We start from the raw sequence: 19334 nt of genomic DNA on the forward strand, positions 1-19334 counted from the left end.
TTTCCACAAATTTGTGAAACTTTATAGACCAATCTCAGTCTACCACTAATATCTTTGATATTGTTCCAACTTAACCACCTATTATTAGGTGTTGAGTTTTATTACAAAAAACCTCAATAAAATTAAGGGTGAAATCTTCCATATATTAATTGTATATTATCTTTTCACAATATTTAAGAGTAGTAGAGTGAGAATTATCATATATTTCAAAAACGTTTATAGGGTGTGTTTCTAGAAGCACTTTTCAACAAGAATATCCAAAAGACCAAACTATTATCAACACTGGGCCGTTGCCATTGCGAAAGATTCAAAGCCCAAAAGGCCCAAGCTACAAAACGACCGATAAGATTCGAGTGACGTGGCTCTCCCAATGACCACCCACCCAACCCTATAAATCGAGACAATGGAGTGTGCCATCCACACCACCAACCAAAAAATCCCACCTTTAACCAACCCATCACTCGTTCGAGGGCGAAAGGGCTAGAAATCTCTGAAACCCATTTCAATGGCGTCGATTGTGAGCACTGCGGGGTTTATTTCGTGCGGTGGTTTGAACCGGAGCAGCGGGAGATCGAGCACCACGTTCGGGACCCGGTTGGCCTACCCTTTATCCTCTTCTTTCGGCGGTGGTTGTAGCAGGAGGCTGAAGCCGGCCGTGGTGGTTGTGAGGGCGGAGGCTCAGCATATAAACCCTGAAATCAGGAAGGGCGAGGAGAAGGTTGTGGACACTGTTTTGGTCCCTGAGCTCTCTAAGCCCCTCACTGTTTATTGCAGGTAAGTTCTAATTTTGTTTTGCTATATTTTTCATTGTTTTATCATGTTAATTGTGGAACAACAACAATAAAGTTTTATCCATTAAGTGAGTCGGCTATATGAATTTTAGAATTGTCACTACGTTCAATTTAGCGTCAACTCTTCCACTAACTTCAAGTACTTTATGTCTTTTACTGGAATCTGTTTCCACGTAATCCCATCTTTTAACCGGAGCATTTAAAGTCTTTGGTTCTTATGTCCAAACAGCTTTAACCGATTTTCTCTCATCTTATCTTATTTGATCATGTTAGTTGTGGAAATTTTGGTAGTTCTGGTGACTGATTCTTTTGATGTGAAGTGTATAATTATGAAGTTTTGTTGTAGGATTACCGCTAATTAGACTGTAGCAATTAGCATTGTTTGAATTTTCGTGGTTTGGAGAAGAAATTATCGAAATTTTAGTTTCGTAATTATCGATTGATACAATTAGTGCTTCTTTAACTAGACGAGCTACTCTCGAAATTGGTTTTTGAACATTTCTAGTCTTAGTTGTCATGACTGATATTGCTGATTGCTGAATGTGTGTGGTATATTTCAATGTCATTTTTCATTCACTGCCTTATTCTATTTCCGTTTTGCGTACTCCGTCATTTGTTTTTATGCGCGCCTGGATAAAACGTGTCTTGATTGCTTGTATGTTAGTGTAAGGCTCAGTAGAGTAATTAGGGTTTTCGGTTTTGTGGTTGGATAGGTGTTGGAGGTCAGGGACTTTCCCGCTGTGCGATGGAAGTCATGTAAAGCACAATAAAGCTACTGGTGATAATGTTGGACCATTACTCGTCAAGAAGCAGTGAGTTGCATTTCGATGCTGGACGAGGTATGCCAATATTTCAAATGGGTTTTGAAATGTGAGATTATATCATGTTGAAGTTGAAAGAATATGTTCAATGTATCGTTTGAAATCTGAATAATATGTGATGTGAACATGTTAGTAGAGCCATTTAATCGTTTCACGTTTCAAATAGTAAGTTAGCAGTTTCACACTCTTTCTTTTACTTGCCACTTTAAAGCGATGCACCGAGATTTGTGTGACGGGTCATCGTTGTCTTGCTTTCGGTCGCTATTGCTAGAAGCATCTGTGAATTAAAGCTCATTGATTTCAGATTGTGGGTGTTGAACCTTATCGATTTTGCACTGTATTCGGGTTCTCAGTTCAAGAAAGTACTTGTACCGTGGCAAAATACCCCTTTTTTGTTTTTGGTAACTCTTTAAATTCTAAAGCCCCGCCGTTCAAAAACGTGAGGAGGTTGTAGCTAAATTACCAAAGGTATAAGTACTTTCTTGAATATAGAACCCAAAAAAAGATTATGTTAGAACGATGTTAGAAATTCTGCGAGAATGTGCATATTCATAGTTATTAAGAGTATTTTGCCAATTTCTCTCCTGAACCGATTTGCCCCTTCACACTAGGCCGGAAAAGTGAGTTCGATACCAATACACTGAACTCATATAGGAATCACACTACGTGGGTTGTAAAGTGTTGTACAAAATATATTGAACTCATGAGTGTGATAACGATAAATTGAACTAACACTAGTGTAGCAGTAGTGTTGTAGGGATCAAAGATAGGCTGACATTCTTATATATAGGTGTCGCACTCGCTCAAATTACTGTGGAAGACTCTTATTTTGCCCAACCCCCCTAAACCCATGTTTAGCCACATTTCGTCCAAAACCCACTTGCCAGAGAATTCCTTCTGGTGTTCGTGCATCCCACATATTTGATCCAATGTATAGGTCAAGATCTTTTCCTAAGGTTATAAGTTTCTTTGAAGATTTTCTTGTATCTTTTCTGCTCATTTGGTGATTTGGTGAAATGAGTTATGATGGTTCGACAAAAAAAAAAAGTTATGGTGGAATTTTGGAATGGAGAGGGAGGGAGGGAGGGTTTTTTTTTTAGGAAAACTAATGAAAAGGGTTTGAAAATTTTGAGTTTTAATGATAAGGACAAAATAAAGGGTAAAGTGAATAGTACCAAGATTGACTTTTTAGTGTAAAAATGTGATTTTTCGTTAAAGTGAACAGTACCAGGTGCTTTTCGTTAAAGTTCTTTTTTTTTGGGGGGGGGGGAGCGGGGGTGTTTGGGGAAGGGGACGGAGAGGGGAGGGAGGGAGGGTTTTTTTTTGGGGGGGGGGGGGGTTGGGTGAGGCGCGGGATCAATAGAGAGTAGCCCAATTGATTTTTTTCTTTTTCTTTTTTTAATTTTTTAATATTTACTTGGGCCTATATTGACATGTGACGCTTAATTATTATTCATATAGGCGTCACGTCACCATTTAACAGCAACCTTAACGAATGTCTGAAAGTGTCTCACACTCTGGGATGAAAAAAACTTTATGTATCAAATGTTGAAAATCAAGAAACTTCAAAGTAGTAAATTGAGATTAACCTTAAATTTTATTTTGGTTTGCTATCTTTACTTTAACGTTATTTGGTACTGTTCTTTTCTTGAGATGTGACATTTTTCACTAAAAAGTTGGAAAATTGCTTGAAAAATATGATCCTGGGGGAAAATTGGTCACAATAAAAGTTGAAGGGCGAAATCAGCTATAGGGTACAAGTTCGGAAGGAAAATCGGTGAAATACTTGAAATAATACATTCGAACTATAAAGTTCGTTAATATTATTACTGGATCGTGTTTCCTGCACGTTAAAAAATATGTCATTGTGGAGGGAGGCATTAAATAATAATGACGATTAAGAGCAATGATTAAAGTAAATGACCATGCTAAAGAAGCGGAACAGATGTTGTTGGGTTGTGCATGTTCCGTTCAAAAGCGAAAGGGAAAAAAGAACACCATAATCATTTCTAATCATCCCTCTAATACGAGGATTTAAATTTTGATTTAATCAGAACCGTCCACGATTCCAAAACCAGTGAGTGGACTTGGAATTTCTATGTTTTGAGTTTTCAAAACAAGAGATTTGGATCTCTCAATTTCGATCACAAACCCTTGTCAGTCTATCCCACTGGTTTCTTTCACAAAATTTGAAAAAATGACGTCTCATATATTTTTCTCTCTCTCTCCTAAACGGCTCAGATCTTATAGTCTGTGGGTGGTTTCAGACACCGAGATCTATAGTGGATCTAAGTCCCTTACACGCAATTGTAACGTAACAATGATGACAATTTAATCATGTTATGTTACGCGGAAAAGTAAAAAAGACGAGGTGAGAAAATCAACCACGCAGTAAGAGGCTCAACCATAAGCTCACCGGAATGTTGGAGGATATATATGTGACTGCTACCCTAACATTCCGGTTGTATGTAAGTTTCTCTTAGGATCTCAATGTCATTAGAATATTATATTTCAACATTGATTAAATCTCAAAAAAGTCGCATGGATTAGTTGTTAATTTCTGTTCCATTTGTTAGATCTTGAAAAACTACTAGCAAGCACCAATTATAGAAAACACATGAAAGTTGTTCCACATGCAACCCTATTTTTAGGTTTCAGCAACTATGGTGTCTCCGTGTCCAACGCTCCAATCTTATGCAATATAAAAATATTGGCACATCTTATACCATATGAATTTTTTAACTAGGCTTTTCAGCCAAAATGGCTTATGCGATTTGTATAATTCTTCATTTTGGTCCATGAGATTTGAAAACGATAGAAGTGATCGTGTATTTGTCCATCATTAATCATTTTGGTCATTCCGTGAAAAAATCTCTATTAAATAAGGATAAAATGATAAAAATGCTCTCAATTTTTGTCAAATCATTTTGGCCAATTGTTTATTAAATTGATAGTATTTTGTCATTTTATAGGTCCTTATTTAACATAATTTTTTTCATGGTAGGAACAAAAGAACTGATGGTAAACAAACTCAGGGACCACTGTTATTGATTTCAAATTTTATGAACCAAAATGAGAAGTTATATCAATCTCAATGATCATTTTGGCTATAAAAACTTTTTAATTATTAATCAAATTCTAACTTAAATTAAAGTACAAATTTGATTTACGCCACGATATTTGGTCTAGTGTTAAACTAAGACAAAACCTTCGATGAATGATCCAATCTAAACATTTACGGATTTTACATCTGAAAGCAACCAACAATCATATATAAACATAGTAGTCTTGTGTTTAGTCGTTGACTAAAACAATATTATATGTTCTCTAATCCACGCATTCAAGTTCAATCACACACTCCGTAGTTCGTGATATTTCTCCGCATTTAAAAAGACAGAACATAAATATTTATATCATCACTTCTCTCTAAAATTTCCCTCTCATTAGTGCAAGAAATAAAAAAAATATATTCTCAGAAGCATCTTAGGATTCTCACCCCATTTAATTAACGTTTTCCAACGACTAATTAACTAGTATTTTGATTAGCACTGGAACTTAAACAAGGTTGGAATTTGTTTATGGTGAACAATCACACTCAGCAATAAAAAAAATGGCCAAGATGAAAACAAATTTTCCATGCAGCCCTCAAAACAATAGCACACATCCTTTTAAGTTTTCAACCAGAGAATCATTCGTATTTTTGTCAATTTCGTGCCTTGAATTTTGAACCAAACAACAAACTTGATTATGAAATGCTACCGCATTTACACTGGACTACTTGTGATTATTAATTAAAGACAAATATTAAAAAGACCATTTAATTAGACCATAAGATGTAACCTGTAGAAAATAAACTTGTTAATTAAGTTTTTAAGTAATTTGCAAAATTCAAATAGAACCACTTGGGAAATGCTTACACCATCTCCACCGTCAATAAACTGCCACGTGTATAATTGGATGTGGAAAATCACCACCAGTCACCAGAGACGACTGTTTCGTCGGCGGTCCACCCCCAAGGGGCCACAGTCTCCATCGTTACAGCTGCCACGCCCACCACCGACGCCACTCAATCTCGACTCGCCAACGAACCAGCTATACTTCTTCCGCCCCCGTATTCCGTATTCCGTATTCTACGCTTCTGCATACGCCGAACGTACTCCAAAACGACGGCGTATCCTACACAATCTAACAGGCGGTAAAATCTCCGTCTTCGGCGCGCATCTCACGCACCACGTGCCACAGCTACGTCAAACCCTTCACGTGTATTTCACACCTTCCTCGTCTTCCACCGTCTTCAAAAACAAGTACTTCCAAATTACGAGCTGCCACGTGCCGGTTCACACTGTGTCGGTTCCAGTAGCAGCCAGTCGTCACACCGCACACGTGTCCCCTTCCTCGATCTCCCTTCTTCAATCTTCTCGGCTCCGCACTTCCTCCCACTCGAAACAAACAAAAGAGCTCCACTTTTCTTTCTCTCTCCCAACATCCACCACAAAACACCACTTTTTCCGGTTAAGCTCGCCGGAGAATCCTACCAGCTCCACCACATGTTTTCGGTATCGGACAACAAGTTTCCGGAGCCCCAACCCAAGCGGCCCCAAAGCCTCGACAAGGTAAACTCGTTCAACTCGATCCTCCAACTCATCCACCAGCCGCGGACATGCCTGCTCTTCGCTATACTTGCCCTCCAGGTCCTACTCCTCTTCACTCTCCGCTCCCTCCCCTTCGCCCGCCAACATTTATCGCCTACCTACTCCCCTCAACCTGTCCGGTTACCATTAACTGTACCCGAACCGGAAGATGAATGCGGGTCGGGTCGGGTCTTTGTCTACGACCTCCCCAAAACCCTCAACCAAGAGATTTTACAGAACTGCGACGACCTCAATCCGTGGAGCTCGCGCTGCAAAGCTTTAGCGAACGACGGCCTCGGGCAGAAAGCGACGGGGATCGAGGGAATTGTGCCGGATAATCTTGTGCCGGCGTGGTACTGGACGGACCAGTTCGTTTCGGAGGTGATTTTTCACAATCGGATCCTCAATCATAAGTGTCGGGTCATGGAGCCCGAATCTGCTACGGCGTTCTACATCCCTTTTTACGTTGGACTAGCGGTGGGCAAGTACTTGTGGTCGAACTCCAGTACGGCGCAGGACCGCGACCGCCACTGCGAGATGATGCTGCGGTGGGTCCAGGACCAGCCGTCATATAAAAAATCAGATGGCTGGGATCACTTTATCACGATGGGCCGGATTACGTGGGACTTTCGACGGTCCAAAAACGACGATTGGGGCTCTAGCTGCATTTACCTCCCGGGGATGCGAAACATCACGCGCCTCCTGATTGAGCGAAACCCGTGGGACTATTTCGACGTCGGTATTCCTTACCCCACCGGATTCCACCCGAGGTCGGACTCCGACGTTGCCGATTGGCAGAACTTCGTCCGAAACCGCAGCCGCTCGAAGCTCTTCTCCTTCGCCGGAGGGAAGCGCGGCGCGATAAAGAATGACTTCAGGGGGCTGCTGCTGAGTCACTGCCAGAAGGAATCGGACGCGTGCCGAGTCGTGGACTGCGCGGGGACCAAGTGCTCCAACGGCACCTCCGCGATTCTCGAGACCTTTCTCGACTCGGATTTCTGTTTGCAGCCGCGGGGCGACAGCTTCACCCGCCGGTCCATCTTCGACTGCATGGTGGCCGGTTCGATCCCGGTCTTTTTCTGGAGGCGGACCGCGTACATACAGTACGAGTGGTTTTTACCAGGCGAACCGGATAGTTACTCCGTTTTTATAGACCGTAACGCGGTTATAAACGGTACGGCCTCGATAAAAAACGTTCTACAAGGATTTAGCAGAGAGGAGGTGAAAAAAATGAGAGAGAAAGTGATCGATTATATACCGAAGTTTCTGTATGCGGAACCGCAGGAGGGGTTGGAGACGGTAAAAGACGCTTTTGACATTGCCCTTGAAGGGGTCTTCAGGAGGTTCAAGCAGCAGGGAGAGTTGGGGTTCAGGTGGAAATAGAAGAAACTGGCCGGGGTAGAGTCGGGCGAGTAAATTATTTATTTAATTTTTTTTTCACTTTTTGTTAATTTTATTTATCTCTGTCAGATAAATTGGGGGGATAAACAAATTCCCAGAGTTGTGGGATAAGGGCCATGGGAAGTTGGGAACGGGGAAGCAGTCATTTAATTATTTTAGTTATTACAGTTTGTGTATCAAAATTTTTGCTACATTGTACCATAGTTATTTTAGTGATATTTTTAGTTACTAGATACAAATACAACCAGTTGTCACGGGTATGGATTTACGCTAAAATTTACATATTGCGTATCAACGAAGACGCTCGAATTTTGACGGAGTGACACACAAAGCATGGACTTTATCAACTGATTCAACCCTTCTTGGCTAAGCTCTAATTCAATTTAATTAGTAGCAATGGTTTGGTGGTGTGGCATGGTGAAGTCATAAGTGCTCCATTATTTTTTGTTGGAAGTGGATGACAAGGATGGAGAAGAATAAATTATCATGATGGGAGTTTCTTTTTTGTTTTTTTGTTCAATTCTTGTGCTACATTTAGCATGTGTGATGGACGTACAGGTATCAATATATCGTGAAATTGTTTCGAGTTTTGGTGTTTGAAGAGGCAGGGTGTGATTCAATTCGTAATGTGCTAGTAAGGAGATGAGATATATGTTTGACACTGTCAAGCGAAAAACCGCCTCACATATAGCAAGTTGATTATCCATTTAAAATTTTATCATGCATTGCACTTAAAAGTAGATCTGTAACCAAGTCGGGTTTATTGGGTTTGGGTTGGAATGAATCTGATCCATTAAATTAACTGGTTATCCGAACCCGACCCAGTAGTTTAATGAGGCACTCGAACCCGACATGTTAAACTAACGGATCACCCGTTTCACCTGTTAACAATTATTATTATTTTTTTTTTGCATAGATTTTATTTTTTATTGTTAAGACTTTACTGAAATTACTAAAACATCCTCAACTAACGGGTGCTAACAGATCTAACAGGTTGACCCAAAATGACTCGTTATTTAACAGGTTCATCCGTTAGTGACCCGACCCGTTAAGTATCCACCCAAATACTAATATTAACAGGTCGGGTTAGGGTCAGGTTAACAGGTCGGGTCCAAAATGCCATGTTTACTTAAAAAGGTCTAATAACTATTTTGAAATAGTGTTTAGTAATGCTCGCGTATGTATTTTGATTTGTTGACGTAGATTTTACTTACCTAGTTGTTATTTTAATTTTTGATGTGACTGAGGGAGTATAAATTAATTTTTTGCAATACAAAAGTGCGAGTTGGGGAGATTTGTGTATTTTACATCTTCCTTTAAATTTTCAAGTTGCAAATGTCATTTTCCATAAATTGAATTAGGTGGGCACTTTAAACTTTGGAGATGATGCAAAGTGTGTGATAAAGTATATAAGTGTGGACCAACAAACAAAGAATGGGACATAAAGTGGTCAAGTAGGTTTTATATGTATCCAAAAAAATGGTTCATGTACCACTATAGAAGATAATGAATTGCTAAATGAGCATATGAATGGTGCTTAATAGTTTCACATTCTACATTGACAAGTAAGGTGCATTATTGTAGAGATTTTTCAATGTCGGGCCACATGACCATGTACACAAAGTGTCATCATATAAGTGTTGGATGCTAAAAAAACTTCCAACCATTTATATTATGACAATTGGTATACATGATTGTGTTATCGGCACATTAACAATTCTCACATTATTGGTAGGAAAGAGTTTGGTGGTGATGCCTTTATGTTGATAAAGCAACCCAATATCCACTTGAAGTCTTTCAAGGAGAATAATCCCATTTAAAGGAGATAATTGTGCATTGTCGTGTGAAAAAACAAGTAAAAGTTATGCTTTGGTCTGAGTGTGGATAGTATTTTTCTTTTGCATATCCATGAAGTTTTGAAAAATCCAAACATCTTAGAGATAGAAAGGTAGGAATTTATCGAACTAATCACACTCTTTCATTTACGTCAAGAGTCCATTGACGAGAAGAAGCTAAGAAAACCCTGAACCTAATTTATTTAAATGAATATAAGCATCTAAACGTACGTCAATACATGATAATTTGACATACCATCACAACTAGATATTCGTAAAGTAGGCACTCTCACGATTCACAAATAATGGGAGTCAATGCGTGTCGAAGTTGTATAGACTGGTTCTCTTCTACATTGTGCCTACCCAAACCTTTTGTTCATTTTTTGTGGAGGTAGATTGTCTGCCCTTCTATTTAGGTGCACTTCCCATCCCTTCCTATTTGTGCGGTTATGGTTAAGCCACGTTAACATTTTATAGTCTTATTGCCTTTTATCTTATTATCTCTATAAAAAAATTAATATAAAATGTTAATGTGAGTTAACCGTGACCACACAAAATAAGAATGGATGAGATTGACACCCAAACAGGAGACAAACAATTTGCATCGATCGGAAATGCTTTTAATCACATAGTGGACTCAAACTCTTTCAGTATGACATGGACGCGTGGACCAATATTTATGATATTGGAAAACAACTGGGCTGATAACTGGCCCAAACAATATTTGGGCTGATAGCTTGGTTGGGTTAGTTTCTTGGCCCATTTGCACTTCACATGCAACAACATAGTTGTTTTTAAGGAAAACTAACAAATGTTCAAAAAAACTTTAGTTTTAATGAAAAAAGACAAATAAATGTGTAGTAAATAATATCAGGAAAATGTAAAAATGTAACTTTTCTTTAAAAATAAACATACTAAGAGTGTTTCGTTAAAACTCAATTGTTTTAATATTGTTGTGAGTCGACTCACATGGAACTTGTAGAAAGGGAAAGGAGAGTTGTTTGTACACCAAACAACAAATAGATCGAAGTTGCCTCGAACTTTCTTCTTTCCCGTTTACTTGGATGGTGGAAATCGGGAAGTCATGAAATGGAGCGGTCGATAATATGAGAGAAAAAAGGGAGAGGAATCAAGGCGTCACTCTTTTTTAATTTTGTATGTGTTGATAAACGACGTACTGTTAATTGTTGGTGCAATTGGTTAAAAGAGTGTTTATGTCCAGCACTAATTGTTGGTGCCTAACTTTTGTAATCCACCAACCATCACAAGTCGCCTATGTGATTGAAGATGAACTCCAAACACGTATCTTACACAACATGTTTTGATTTTATTTTAGATGCAAATCACATGATAATAGGTAAAGAATGACTAAAATACTTTAGCAAGTCTTTTGAATCCTATAAATTTGAACTGCCACGACAAAACCACCCCAAATCCCTTTGTTAAAAGAATTTGTATTCCACCCGCCACACCTTACAATTATATCCACGTATTTGTCGGTGTATTTTTGTCTCTAGAACAAAAAGGATTTTCCGATTTATAAAAACTCAAAAAATATAGCAAATATTTTCTAAAGACGGATTTGCCCTTACTTGTCTTGACGGACATAAATGATTTACTGTATTAAGTATAAACCGCCGTAACACTCGGTGTCCACAAAAATATCATCTTCCACTCCCTGACGCATGCTTTTCTTTGACTCCTCCGCATCCCGCAAGTCGTCGCCGTCGCCGTCACATTCTATCTGCAGCAAATCATCAAACATGTTCAGAGCGTTCTCTTTTCTTCTTCTCCTCCAAGCTTCCATCGTCTTCACGCTCTCGGAGGCCAAGCTAAGCATCATACATCCCGAAGCTGCCGCCAAGGGCTTCAACGTCAGCAACGTCCAGGTACAGCAATTTGCAAAGCTTAAATTTTCTTTGATTTAATTTGATTTTTTGTGATTTTTTTGGTTGATAATTTTGATTGTTTTGGTGCTAAAGAATGCGGGGAGTTGTTCGTACACGGCGGTGATAACCACGAGCTGCTCCTCGACGAGGTACACGAGGGATCAGATCAGTCTCTCCTTTGGGGATGCTTATGGCAACCAGGTTTGTTCTTCTACCTACTCAGTTTTTCATGTTAATTTATCAGAAAACAGTGTTGAAATCTTAATCATGTAATATGATCGTGTTTAGAAATTGATCGTCGAACTTGGGTTGTCAAAGAATTAAGAAGAAAAATTGAAATTGAAAAAGAAAATTTGGGTTTATCTTCGAATTTAAGACCGATCCGTTTGTCGAAATTGAAAGCCTAATTATTGTTAATTCTATTTTTCTAGAAGATGGAAGGAATTTGGGTTTCAATTTTTATTGTTTTAACCTCAGTGAAGGGATTAAGCTTAATCTTTTTTGTGTTAAGTGGAGCAAGAAACAACAACAAAACATTTTCCCACTAAATGGGGGCGGTTATATGAATCCGATAACGCCATTGCGCTCGGTTATGATTAAGTGGAGCAAGAAACAAGCAAAAAAAAAAAAGTGTTTTCAAAATCCTACTCAACAGGAATTGTATTTTGTTGTCTTAGGGCCTGTTTTCTTCGTAGAAGCGCTTTGTGTAGAAACACATGTACGTATATATTTAGGAGTTTTGGCATGTTTGGAATAATAACACTTCTAGCAATAGCGCAGAGCAATGTTTTCAGAGGCAAAGGCAGTTAGGGCTTTGCAAGGCGTAACTCTAGGCGTACGCCTTTCTGAATTTTCGCCTTTGATGGCTGTGCCTAGGGCGTTTCGGTGACACCTTGCCGCAAGGCGTTCAATTGCCTGCCTTTCAAGACATTTGCGCATAACAGTCTCAAATTGGCCATTAGCAAAGTGCACCTTTTTGAAGTTTGGGTTTAGTATGTTGAGCAAAACCAATGTATTAGGAATTTATATATGGTTGCATGCGCATCTAAACTGATTAGAATGAATTTGATGTGTTAAATGTGAAACCAGTGCATTAGCGTTTCGATTTGGTTGCATATACATCTAAAACTTACAGAACCAACTTAATGCGAACGAATGTGAATTAGCATGTTAGATTTTGGTTGCATATACAAATTATCAGGATCATTTTTCTTGTTCAGATTTATGCACCGCGACTGGATGATCCATCTTCAAGAACATTTGAACGGTGTTCTACAGACACATTTGAGATTTACGGCCCCTGTGCATACCAAATCTGCTATTTGTATGTCTACAGAACCGGACTGGATGGTTGGAAGCCTGAGAATGTGAAAATCTATGGTCACAATTCCAGGGCTGTTACATTTAGCTACAACACCTTCATTCCCAGTGATCTTTGGTACGGCTTTAACTGGTGCAACACCGCCTCCTCTTCCGCCCGGAAATCTGCTCACAGATGGCCTATGTATGCCATAGCTGCGCTCTTTGTTTTTCTTATATTGTAATCTTGCATTTGCCCTTATGTCTATAGCCTCTTACATTTTGCTTAGTTTTATTTGTATGTCAGTATTTTAGAAGAAAAAAAGAAGTGTACACTTTGTACTTGTGGATTGGGCAATATATGAATTCCCTTATTGTTCTCGGTGTATCTCTGATTCGTTGAGTGAGAGCCATTTCACGTGAGACTCACTATGGCGACTTCTGTCTCTCGAAGGATTGAAGTGGATCCTTAGAGCTCGTTTGGTACGCCTTGCTAAGAGGGACTAGATAGGATAGGACAACTATTCCAAAACCAGCATAATTCGATTAGGAGACACTTTGCTTGTGTGGCACTTGATATAGAGATCAAGTGTAGGACTTCGAGTGCTGGACTAAATGTTTTTAACTATGATAGTTACAAATCTATTGCATTAACATACGAGCTTGAACGAGTTTAAACAGAAATAAATTGAACCAAAATCCAAATTTATGGGCCAGGATGCAAAAGAAGCCAACAAATCAATAATTTTAGTGAATAAGCAAGTGACCTTTTAGACCATTTCCAACTATAAAGTTCAAAGTATAAGCTGTAAAATCATATCCAACCATTGAGCTAAAATACGTCTCGGGAGAAAATATATCTTTGGGCTAGATTCCTCACAGAATTTAAGCCTAGCTTAAATCGTTATGGACCCACCAAACTATCATATTTCAAATATTTTTTTTGTTTTTTACTCATAATCTAACGACTATGATCAAATGAGATCAAATCTAATAGTAGAAAAAAATTTGACAGCCCAAAATTAAGTCTAACGTTTAAAATAATTTAAGAAAATTATTTAAATCAAATTTGAGTTAAAACTTTATAAATATCTATGTATTTGTATAATTTTTAAGTACTTATCAGAATTTAAATATTTTTAAATTAAAATATTGATAAAAATAAATTAGGATAATCTACATAAATTTTATTTTCAAAAAAGTTAACGAAAAAAAAAATTAGGCTAAAATCATTATTTAATAAGCTCGAGCTAAAATTTTAAGCTATAAGGGTTGGAGGAAAAAAAAACAACTTATGGGTTATGTCTTAAAATTTTTTGTCCCCAAGGGTTGAAGATGGTCCTACCACAGTAGTAAAAATGTATTGAGCCCTTATATGACAGCGTGAATTCAAATACTATTAGTGACTAATCTAACGTATAAATCTGTTGCTTGATATTAAAAAAAAAAACAATATTAGTGAATAAGAAAATTAAAAAGGAAATAGCACATATCGGCCATCGACGACGTCGTTCTCTGTTTTCTAAAAGCCAAAAAGTGTCGGGTGCCACGTTTTATTTGCGGGTGTGGAGTCGTTGACCAGGTCCAGTAGATATTTCTTTTCAACGGCTCAAAAACAAACTTCGTCGCGGCACTCAATCCAACGGCCCAAGAAGCATCCACCGCTAAACCATAAAAGGCGCAAAACCCTAATTCTGTTTCCCCTCTCTTCCTAGTTTCTCCTGCTAAACGCGGCTCACTGCCATAACTTTCTGTAGCAGGAGAAAACCAGGAACCCCTCTCTTTCTCTCGGCCGCGCCCACCGTCTCTTTCTCTCTCTAAACTCGCTGACACTGACGCGTTTCTCTCTCTAGAAAACCATGCCTTCGATAGAAGTCTCCGATTATCTACTCGCGGGAACCACTCCGAAGGACAAGAAGGAGAAGAAGATGAAGAAATTGATAAGCGAAACCCTAGACGCCGCGGCCGACTCGCCAGCTACTGAGAAGAAGTCGAAGAAGGAGTCTAAGCACAAAAAGCGGAAGGCTTCGGATGACGAGGACAGGAGCGAGACCAGCTCCGAGATGGGCGAGCCCGTGAATGTGAAGCCTCCGAAGAGCGAGGAGAAGAGCAAGAAGAAGTCAAAGAAGGCGAAGGTGGAGCCGGAGGAGGAGGACGAGGAGAAGACCGAGGAGATGGTTAAAGAGGATCCTAACGCGGTGTCTAAGTTTCGGATTTCGGTGCCCTTGAGGGCCAAATTGAAGGAGAATGGGATCGAATCCTTGTTCCCTATTCAGGCCATGACATTCGATACCATTTTGGATGGTTTGGATTTGGTCGGCCGGGCTCGAACAGGGCAGGTAAATTTAATTTACTCAAGAAGCACAATTTTTTACTCATAAATCACAAATTTTTACCATCAAGCACAAATTTTTACTCACTGTTTTGTGGCTTGTTGATTTGAATTGGAATATTCAGCTTATTAATGTGATTTTGTTCAGTTTTGGAATCGTATGCTTATTGTTTTTGCAATATTTCAGGGTAAAACTCTAGCTTTCGTGTTGCCCGTTTTGGAGTCTTTGACAAATGGGCCTGCAAGAGAATTTAGAAAGACTGGTTATGGTAGACCTCCAACTGTTATCGTGCTTTTACCCACCAGGGAACTTGCCAAACAGGTAATTTTTATTTACCCTGGACCTTATGCTTGCAATGGTTTGGATTTTAGAGTATCCACTTTGACAATTTTTGGTTCAATCAGGTTTTCGCCGATTTTGAAGCTTATGGTGGTGCTGTGGGGCTAGCAGCGTGTTGTGTATATGGTGGATCTCCCTACGGGGCTCAAGAAAGTAAGCTAAGGAGAGGGGTGGATGTTGTTATTGGAACACCTGGCCGCATAAAGGTATTGACTATTGCCCATGATAGCTGAGTTCTTGTGTCATTTCTGTCCTCCTATGCAATATACGTATGATGCTAAATTGATTTTTTTGGAAATATGTAGGATCATATAGAGAGGGGCAATATCGACTTGAGTACCTTGAAGGTTAGGATCCTTGATGAAGCTGATGAAATGCTGAGGATGGGCTTTGTTGATGATGTTGAACTCATTCTAGGTATGTCTTTCTGGTAATGCCAACATCTGTTTTTGTACCGTGTTTGCATATTTGTGTTACTGGTTACATGTTTGAAGTGTTATGTTGTGCGTGCTGTTTCTTTTTTCTTTTGGCGGTAAGAACTTTATATGGCAATGATTGTCTCTTCTTTGGGTTTTCAGGCAAGGTGAAGGATGTAAGTAAAGTTCAAACGCTTCTCTTCAGTGCAACCTTGCCAAGTTGGGTGAAAGGCGTAAGTATCTTAACTGAGATTTTGAATTTGGATGTTCTTCTGAATTCAGTTAAACATAGATGGATAATGTTGCAATGTTAGATCTTTCCTTCCGTTGTTGACACATATAATGAAATTTTCTTTTTCTTTTTCCCAGATTTCTTCTAGGTTTCTCAAACCAGATAAGAAAACTGTAGATCTTGTTGGTAATGAAAAAATGAAGGCCAGCACCAATGTTAGGCATATTGTTCTTCCTTGCTCCAGTTCAGCAAGATCAGAACTTATTCCTGATATCATACGTTGTTACAGCAGGTTGGTCGTTTTCTAGTCAACAAGTACTGTATGCTTTCTAATTTTATTTTTGGGTGTAGTTTGTTTGGAAATCATTTTTCATGTACTTGATATGTTTGTTTCCGGTTCAGTGGAGGCCGCACAATCATTTTCACCGAGACAAAGGAAGCTGCTTCTGGACTTGCTGAGGCGCTGCCTGGAGCCCGAGCTTTGCATGGGGACATACAGCAGGGCCAACGTGAGGTGAGTTGTTTGATTATGCATTGTTTTCTGTTTTGTACAATAATACTGAACTATGTTATTTCTTGCTCCTTTCCTTTCATATTGATATTTCATTTTTAAAAAAGCTAGATTTTTTTCCCAGATGGCAGAACTTATTTTTCCTTTTTTGTGGTTATGTATTTTCAGGTCACACTTGCCGGTTTCAGGTCTGGCAAGTTTATGACATTAGTAGCCACGAATGTGGCAGCGCGTGGACTGGATATCAATGATGTTCAATTAATTATTCAGGTTTGTCAGTGTGCATATTGGGGAGCTTTCTAATGTTTGTCAATGTGTATACTTACTTTTATTTTTTATGGTTCAGTGTGAACCCCCACGTGATGTAGAAGACTATATTCATCGATCTGGACGCACAGGGAGAGCAGGTAAATCTTGAAAAAATGTGGCATTTTTTGTTCATTTGTATTTTATTACTTAAATGTCTTTAGTGTTTTGTGGTAGTACTAAGAGATGTGTCCATATTTTCAGGCAATTCTGGAGTTGCAGTCATGCTTTATGATCCCAGAAGGTCAAATTTTTCAAAAATCGAGAGAGAGTCGGGAGTGAAATTTGAACACATATCTGCTCCTCAGCCACTTGATATTGCCAAAGCAGTTGGTCAAGATGCAGCAGAAATGATAACCAAAATCTCTGACAGGTACAGTGTAATGCTGGTTAGATTTTGATGCAATCATGTTCAAATATTAACACGTTTACCCAATAAAAAAGTTCAAATATTAATACGTTTTTCATTACAGTGTAATTCCTGCTTTCAAATCTGTTGCCGAGGAGCTACTTAACACCTCTGGCCTATCTGCAGTAGATCTACTGGCAAAAGCACTTGCTAAAGCTGCTGTAAGATTTGCTATTTCTTCCCTACTTGATGTGCTTCACGTAAATGTTTGTTTATCAGTTTATGAGTTGTTTATGGTATGGTGTGCAGGGCTACACCGAGATAAAGAAGAGGTCACTTCTTAGCTCTATGGAAAACCATGTCACAATACTTCTCGAGGCTGGAAAGCCCATTTATTCACCGTCGTAAGCAATTATCACTAGTTGCCTTGTGTTCGAAACCATTATGTCTTATGTTCTTTTGTTTTATTTCCACATATGGATACAAACACTAGCTAATGATGGGAACTATATCGATTGTCTTAAAGTTGTCACAATGTGCTTTTGTCATCCCAAGATACCATCAGCTGTTTAGATATATATCCATAATTATATCTTTTATAGGTTTACTTTGTGTTCTTGTCTTAGAGTTAGCGTTTCGATTTGATCGTGTTTGACTCTTAATTTCTACCAACCTTTTCTCAGTTTTGCTTTTGGGGTCTTGAGGAGATTCTTGCCAGAGGAGAAGGTTGAGTCAGTGAAGGGTATGGCGCTAACAGCTGATGGAAATGGTGCAGTGTTTGATGTAGCAGCTGAAGATTTGGATTTGTTTCTTGCTGGTATTATTCTTATCATATTTCGATATGATCACGTATTACATTCTCATCAAGCATGATAGTATATTAAAGATTCAAGCAGAAATTGATATTTTTCAGTTCTTAGCCGATTCTTGTAGTTGTGTTAACTTGTATGTTGGGTGCAGGTCAGGAAAATGCAGCTAATGTGAGCATAGAGGTGTTGAAATCACTGCCTGATTTACAAGAAAAAGAATCAAGGAATTCAAGATTTGGCGGTGGTGGAAGGTTTGGCCGTAGTGGTGGAGGTGGAGGTTTTCGAAATGATAGGTCTTCCAACAACCGATCCGGTGGTGGTGGGAGAGGTCGCGGCAACAGATGGTGAAGCGCACGTAAACCGGCTCCTTTCAAGTAAGCTGTTGCGAGCAACTAACAATATCAAATGGTTGCATTCACAATGGTTTCAAGGGGTGGAGGGACTAAAAGCCAGTTGATCTGAGCGGAGGCAGGAGTATATTTTTGACAATGAAGAAAATATTCGGTAGATCGACGGCCTTGATTGGCTCGTTATAGGATCATTTTTTCTGCGTATAGCATATTCCGTCAACTCTTTTCTCTATTTTATCGTTCAATTTTGTTCTTGTTTTTTAGGCCTATAAGTTTTGCCCTTCTGTTTTCTTTTGCCCTTAGGAGTGGATGGGATCTTCCTTTTTCCCATCTGCTTCCCAAGTTCGTGTTGCGTAAGAACTTTCTAACTTGTAACTTTTCTATTTACTAGAAAGTAAAACAAGTGTTTTTTTTAACTTCTAATGTTATTTGTGGTAACTTACTTTTAGTCTTCAGTAGTAACTAGTAACTGTTCTTTTATTTATGAGTTGAGAGTAGCAAACTAAGTTGAACCAAGATTCGATCCGTTTGTGATAATCACTTCACATACGGAAGGAACATATTTGAAGTCCTTTGCATAACAATTAACTCGTTTAGAAGTACTTTTAGCACTTTTAGCGAAAATATTTTTAAAATCAAATCTCAGTAAAAATTTATTTGGATTTCAACTAAGCACTTAAAATGCTCTCAAAACCCAAAGTTAGTTTTACTAAAAGCGTTTTGACCTTGATTTTAACAATATTTTCAAACAAATTTATAAGTTTTTTTTTTTTTGAATAAAAGATATTTTTTACACTAAAACATTAAGGGGTGTATTCAATTAAGAATGTGAGAGATTTTAATGGATTTATAAATCCATGGATTTTTATGGAGTTTAATTGATTTGTAAAGATTCCATATAAAATTTTAATTCAATTCCCTTGAAATCTTATGGGAAGATATGAGATTTATGGATGCTTAAAATACACTACGAAATCTCTCAAATTCCCTCTAATTCCTCAACTTTCTCAAATTCTTTAAAA

General features: G+C 38.6%; 4 protein-coding genes across 4 annotated transcripts; all 4 read left to right on the top strand.

Annotated features, from left to right (window-relative positions):
• The first annotated feature begins 377 nt into the window (after nt 1-377).
• LOC103439657 (CDGSH iron-sulfur domain-containing protein NEET) lies at nt 378-1915 on the top strand. The gene is made up of 2 exons (XM_008378237.4): nt 378-774; nt 1505-1915. Exons 1-2 carry the CDS (start codon nt 506-508, stop codon nt 1605-1607), a joined length of 372 nt encoding a protein of 123 aa, XP_008376459.1. The 5' UTR covers nt 378-505; the 3' UTR covers nt 1608-1915.
• A 3424-nt stretch (nt 1916-5339) lies between these two features.
• On the top strand, nt 5340-7888 carry LOC103439678 (xyloglucan galactosyltransferase XLT2). The gene has a single exon (XM_008378258.4). The coding sequence runs from the start codon at nt 6160-6162 to the stop codon at nt 7624-7626; it is 1467 nt and encodes a 488-aa protein (XP_008376480.3). The 5' UTR covers nt 5340-6159; the 3' UTR covers nt 7627-7888.
• Nucleotides 7889-10973: 3085 nt separating this feature from the next.
• Nucleotides 10974-13055, top strand: LOC103439683 (embryo-specific protein ATS3B-like). Its single transcript, XM_008378270.4, has 3 exons — nt 10974-11368; nt 11462-11569; nt 12589-13055. Exons 1-3 carry the CDS (start codon nt 11165-11167, stop codon nt 12910-12912), a joined length of 636 nt encoding a protein of 211 aa, XP_008376492.1. The 5' UTR covers nt 10974-11164; the 3' UTR covers nt 12913-13055.
• Nucleotides 13056-14297: 1242 nt separating this feature from the next.
• On the top strand, nt 14298-18728 carry LOC103439691 (DEAD-box ATP-dependent RNA helicase 7). The gene is made up of 14 exons (XM_008378282.4): nt 14298-15006; nt 15187-15321; nt 15405-15545; nt 15645-15756; nt 15918-15988; nt 16125-16279; nt 16390-16501; nt 16667-16768; nt 16845-16905; nt 17009-17177; nt 17278-17374; nt 17463-17557; nt 17837-17970; nt 18114-18728. The coding sequence occupies exons 1-14, from the start codon at nt 14527-14529 to the stop codon at nt 18308-18310; spliced, it is 2061 nt and encodes a 686-aa protein (XP_008376504.1). The 5' UTR covers nt 14298-14526; the 3' UTR covers nt 18311-18728.
• Nucleotides 18729-19334: the final 606 nt, after the last annotated feature.

The sequence above is a fragment of the Malus domestica genome, chromosome 01, assembly GCF_042453785.1.
Source record: "Malus domestica chromosome 01, GDT2T_hap1".
NCBI lineage: Eukaryota > Viridiplantae > Streptophyta > Magnoliopsida > Rosales > Rosaceae > Malus > Malus domestica.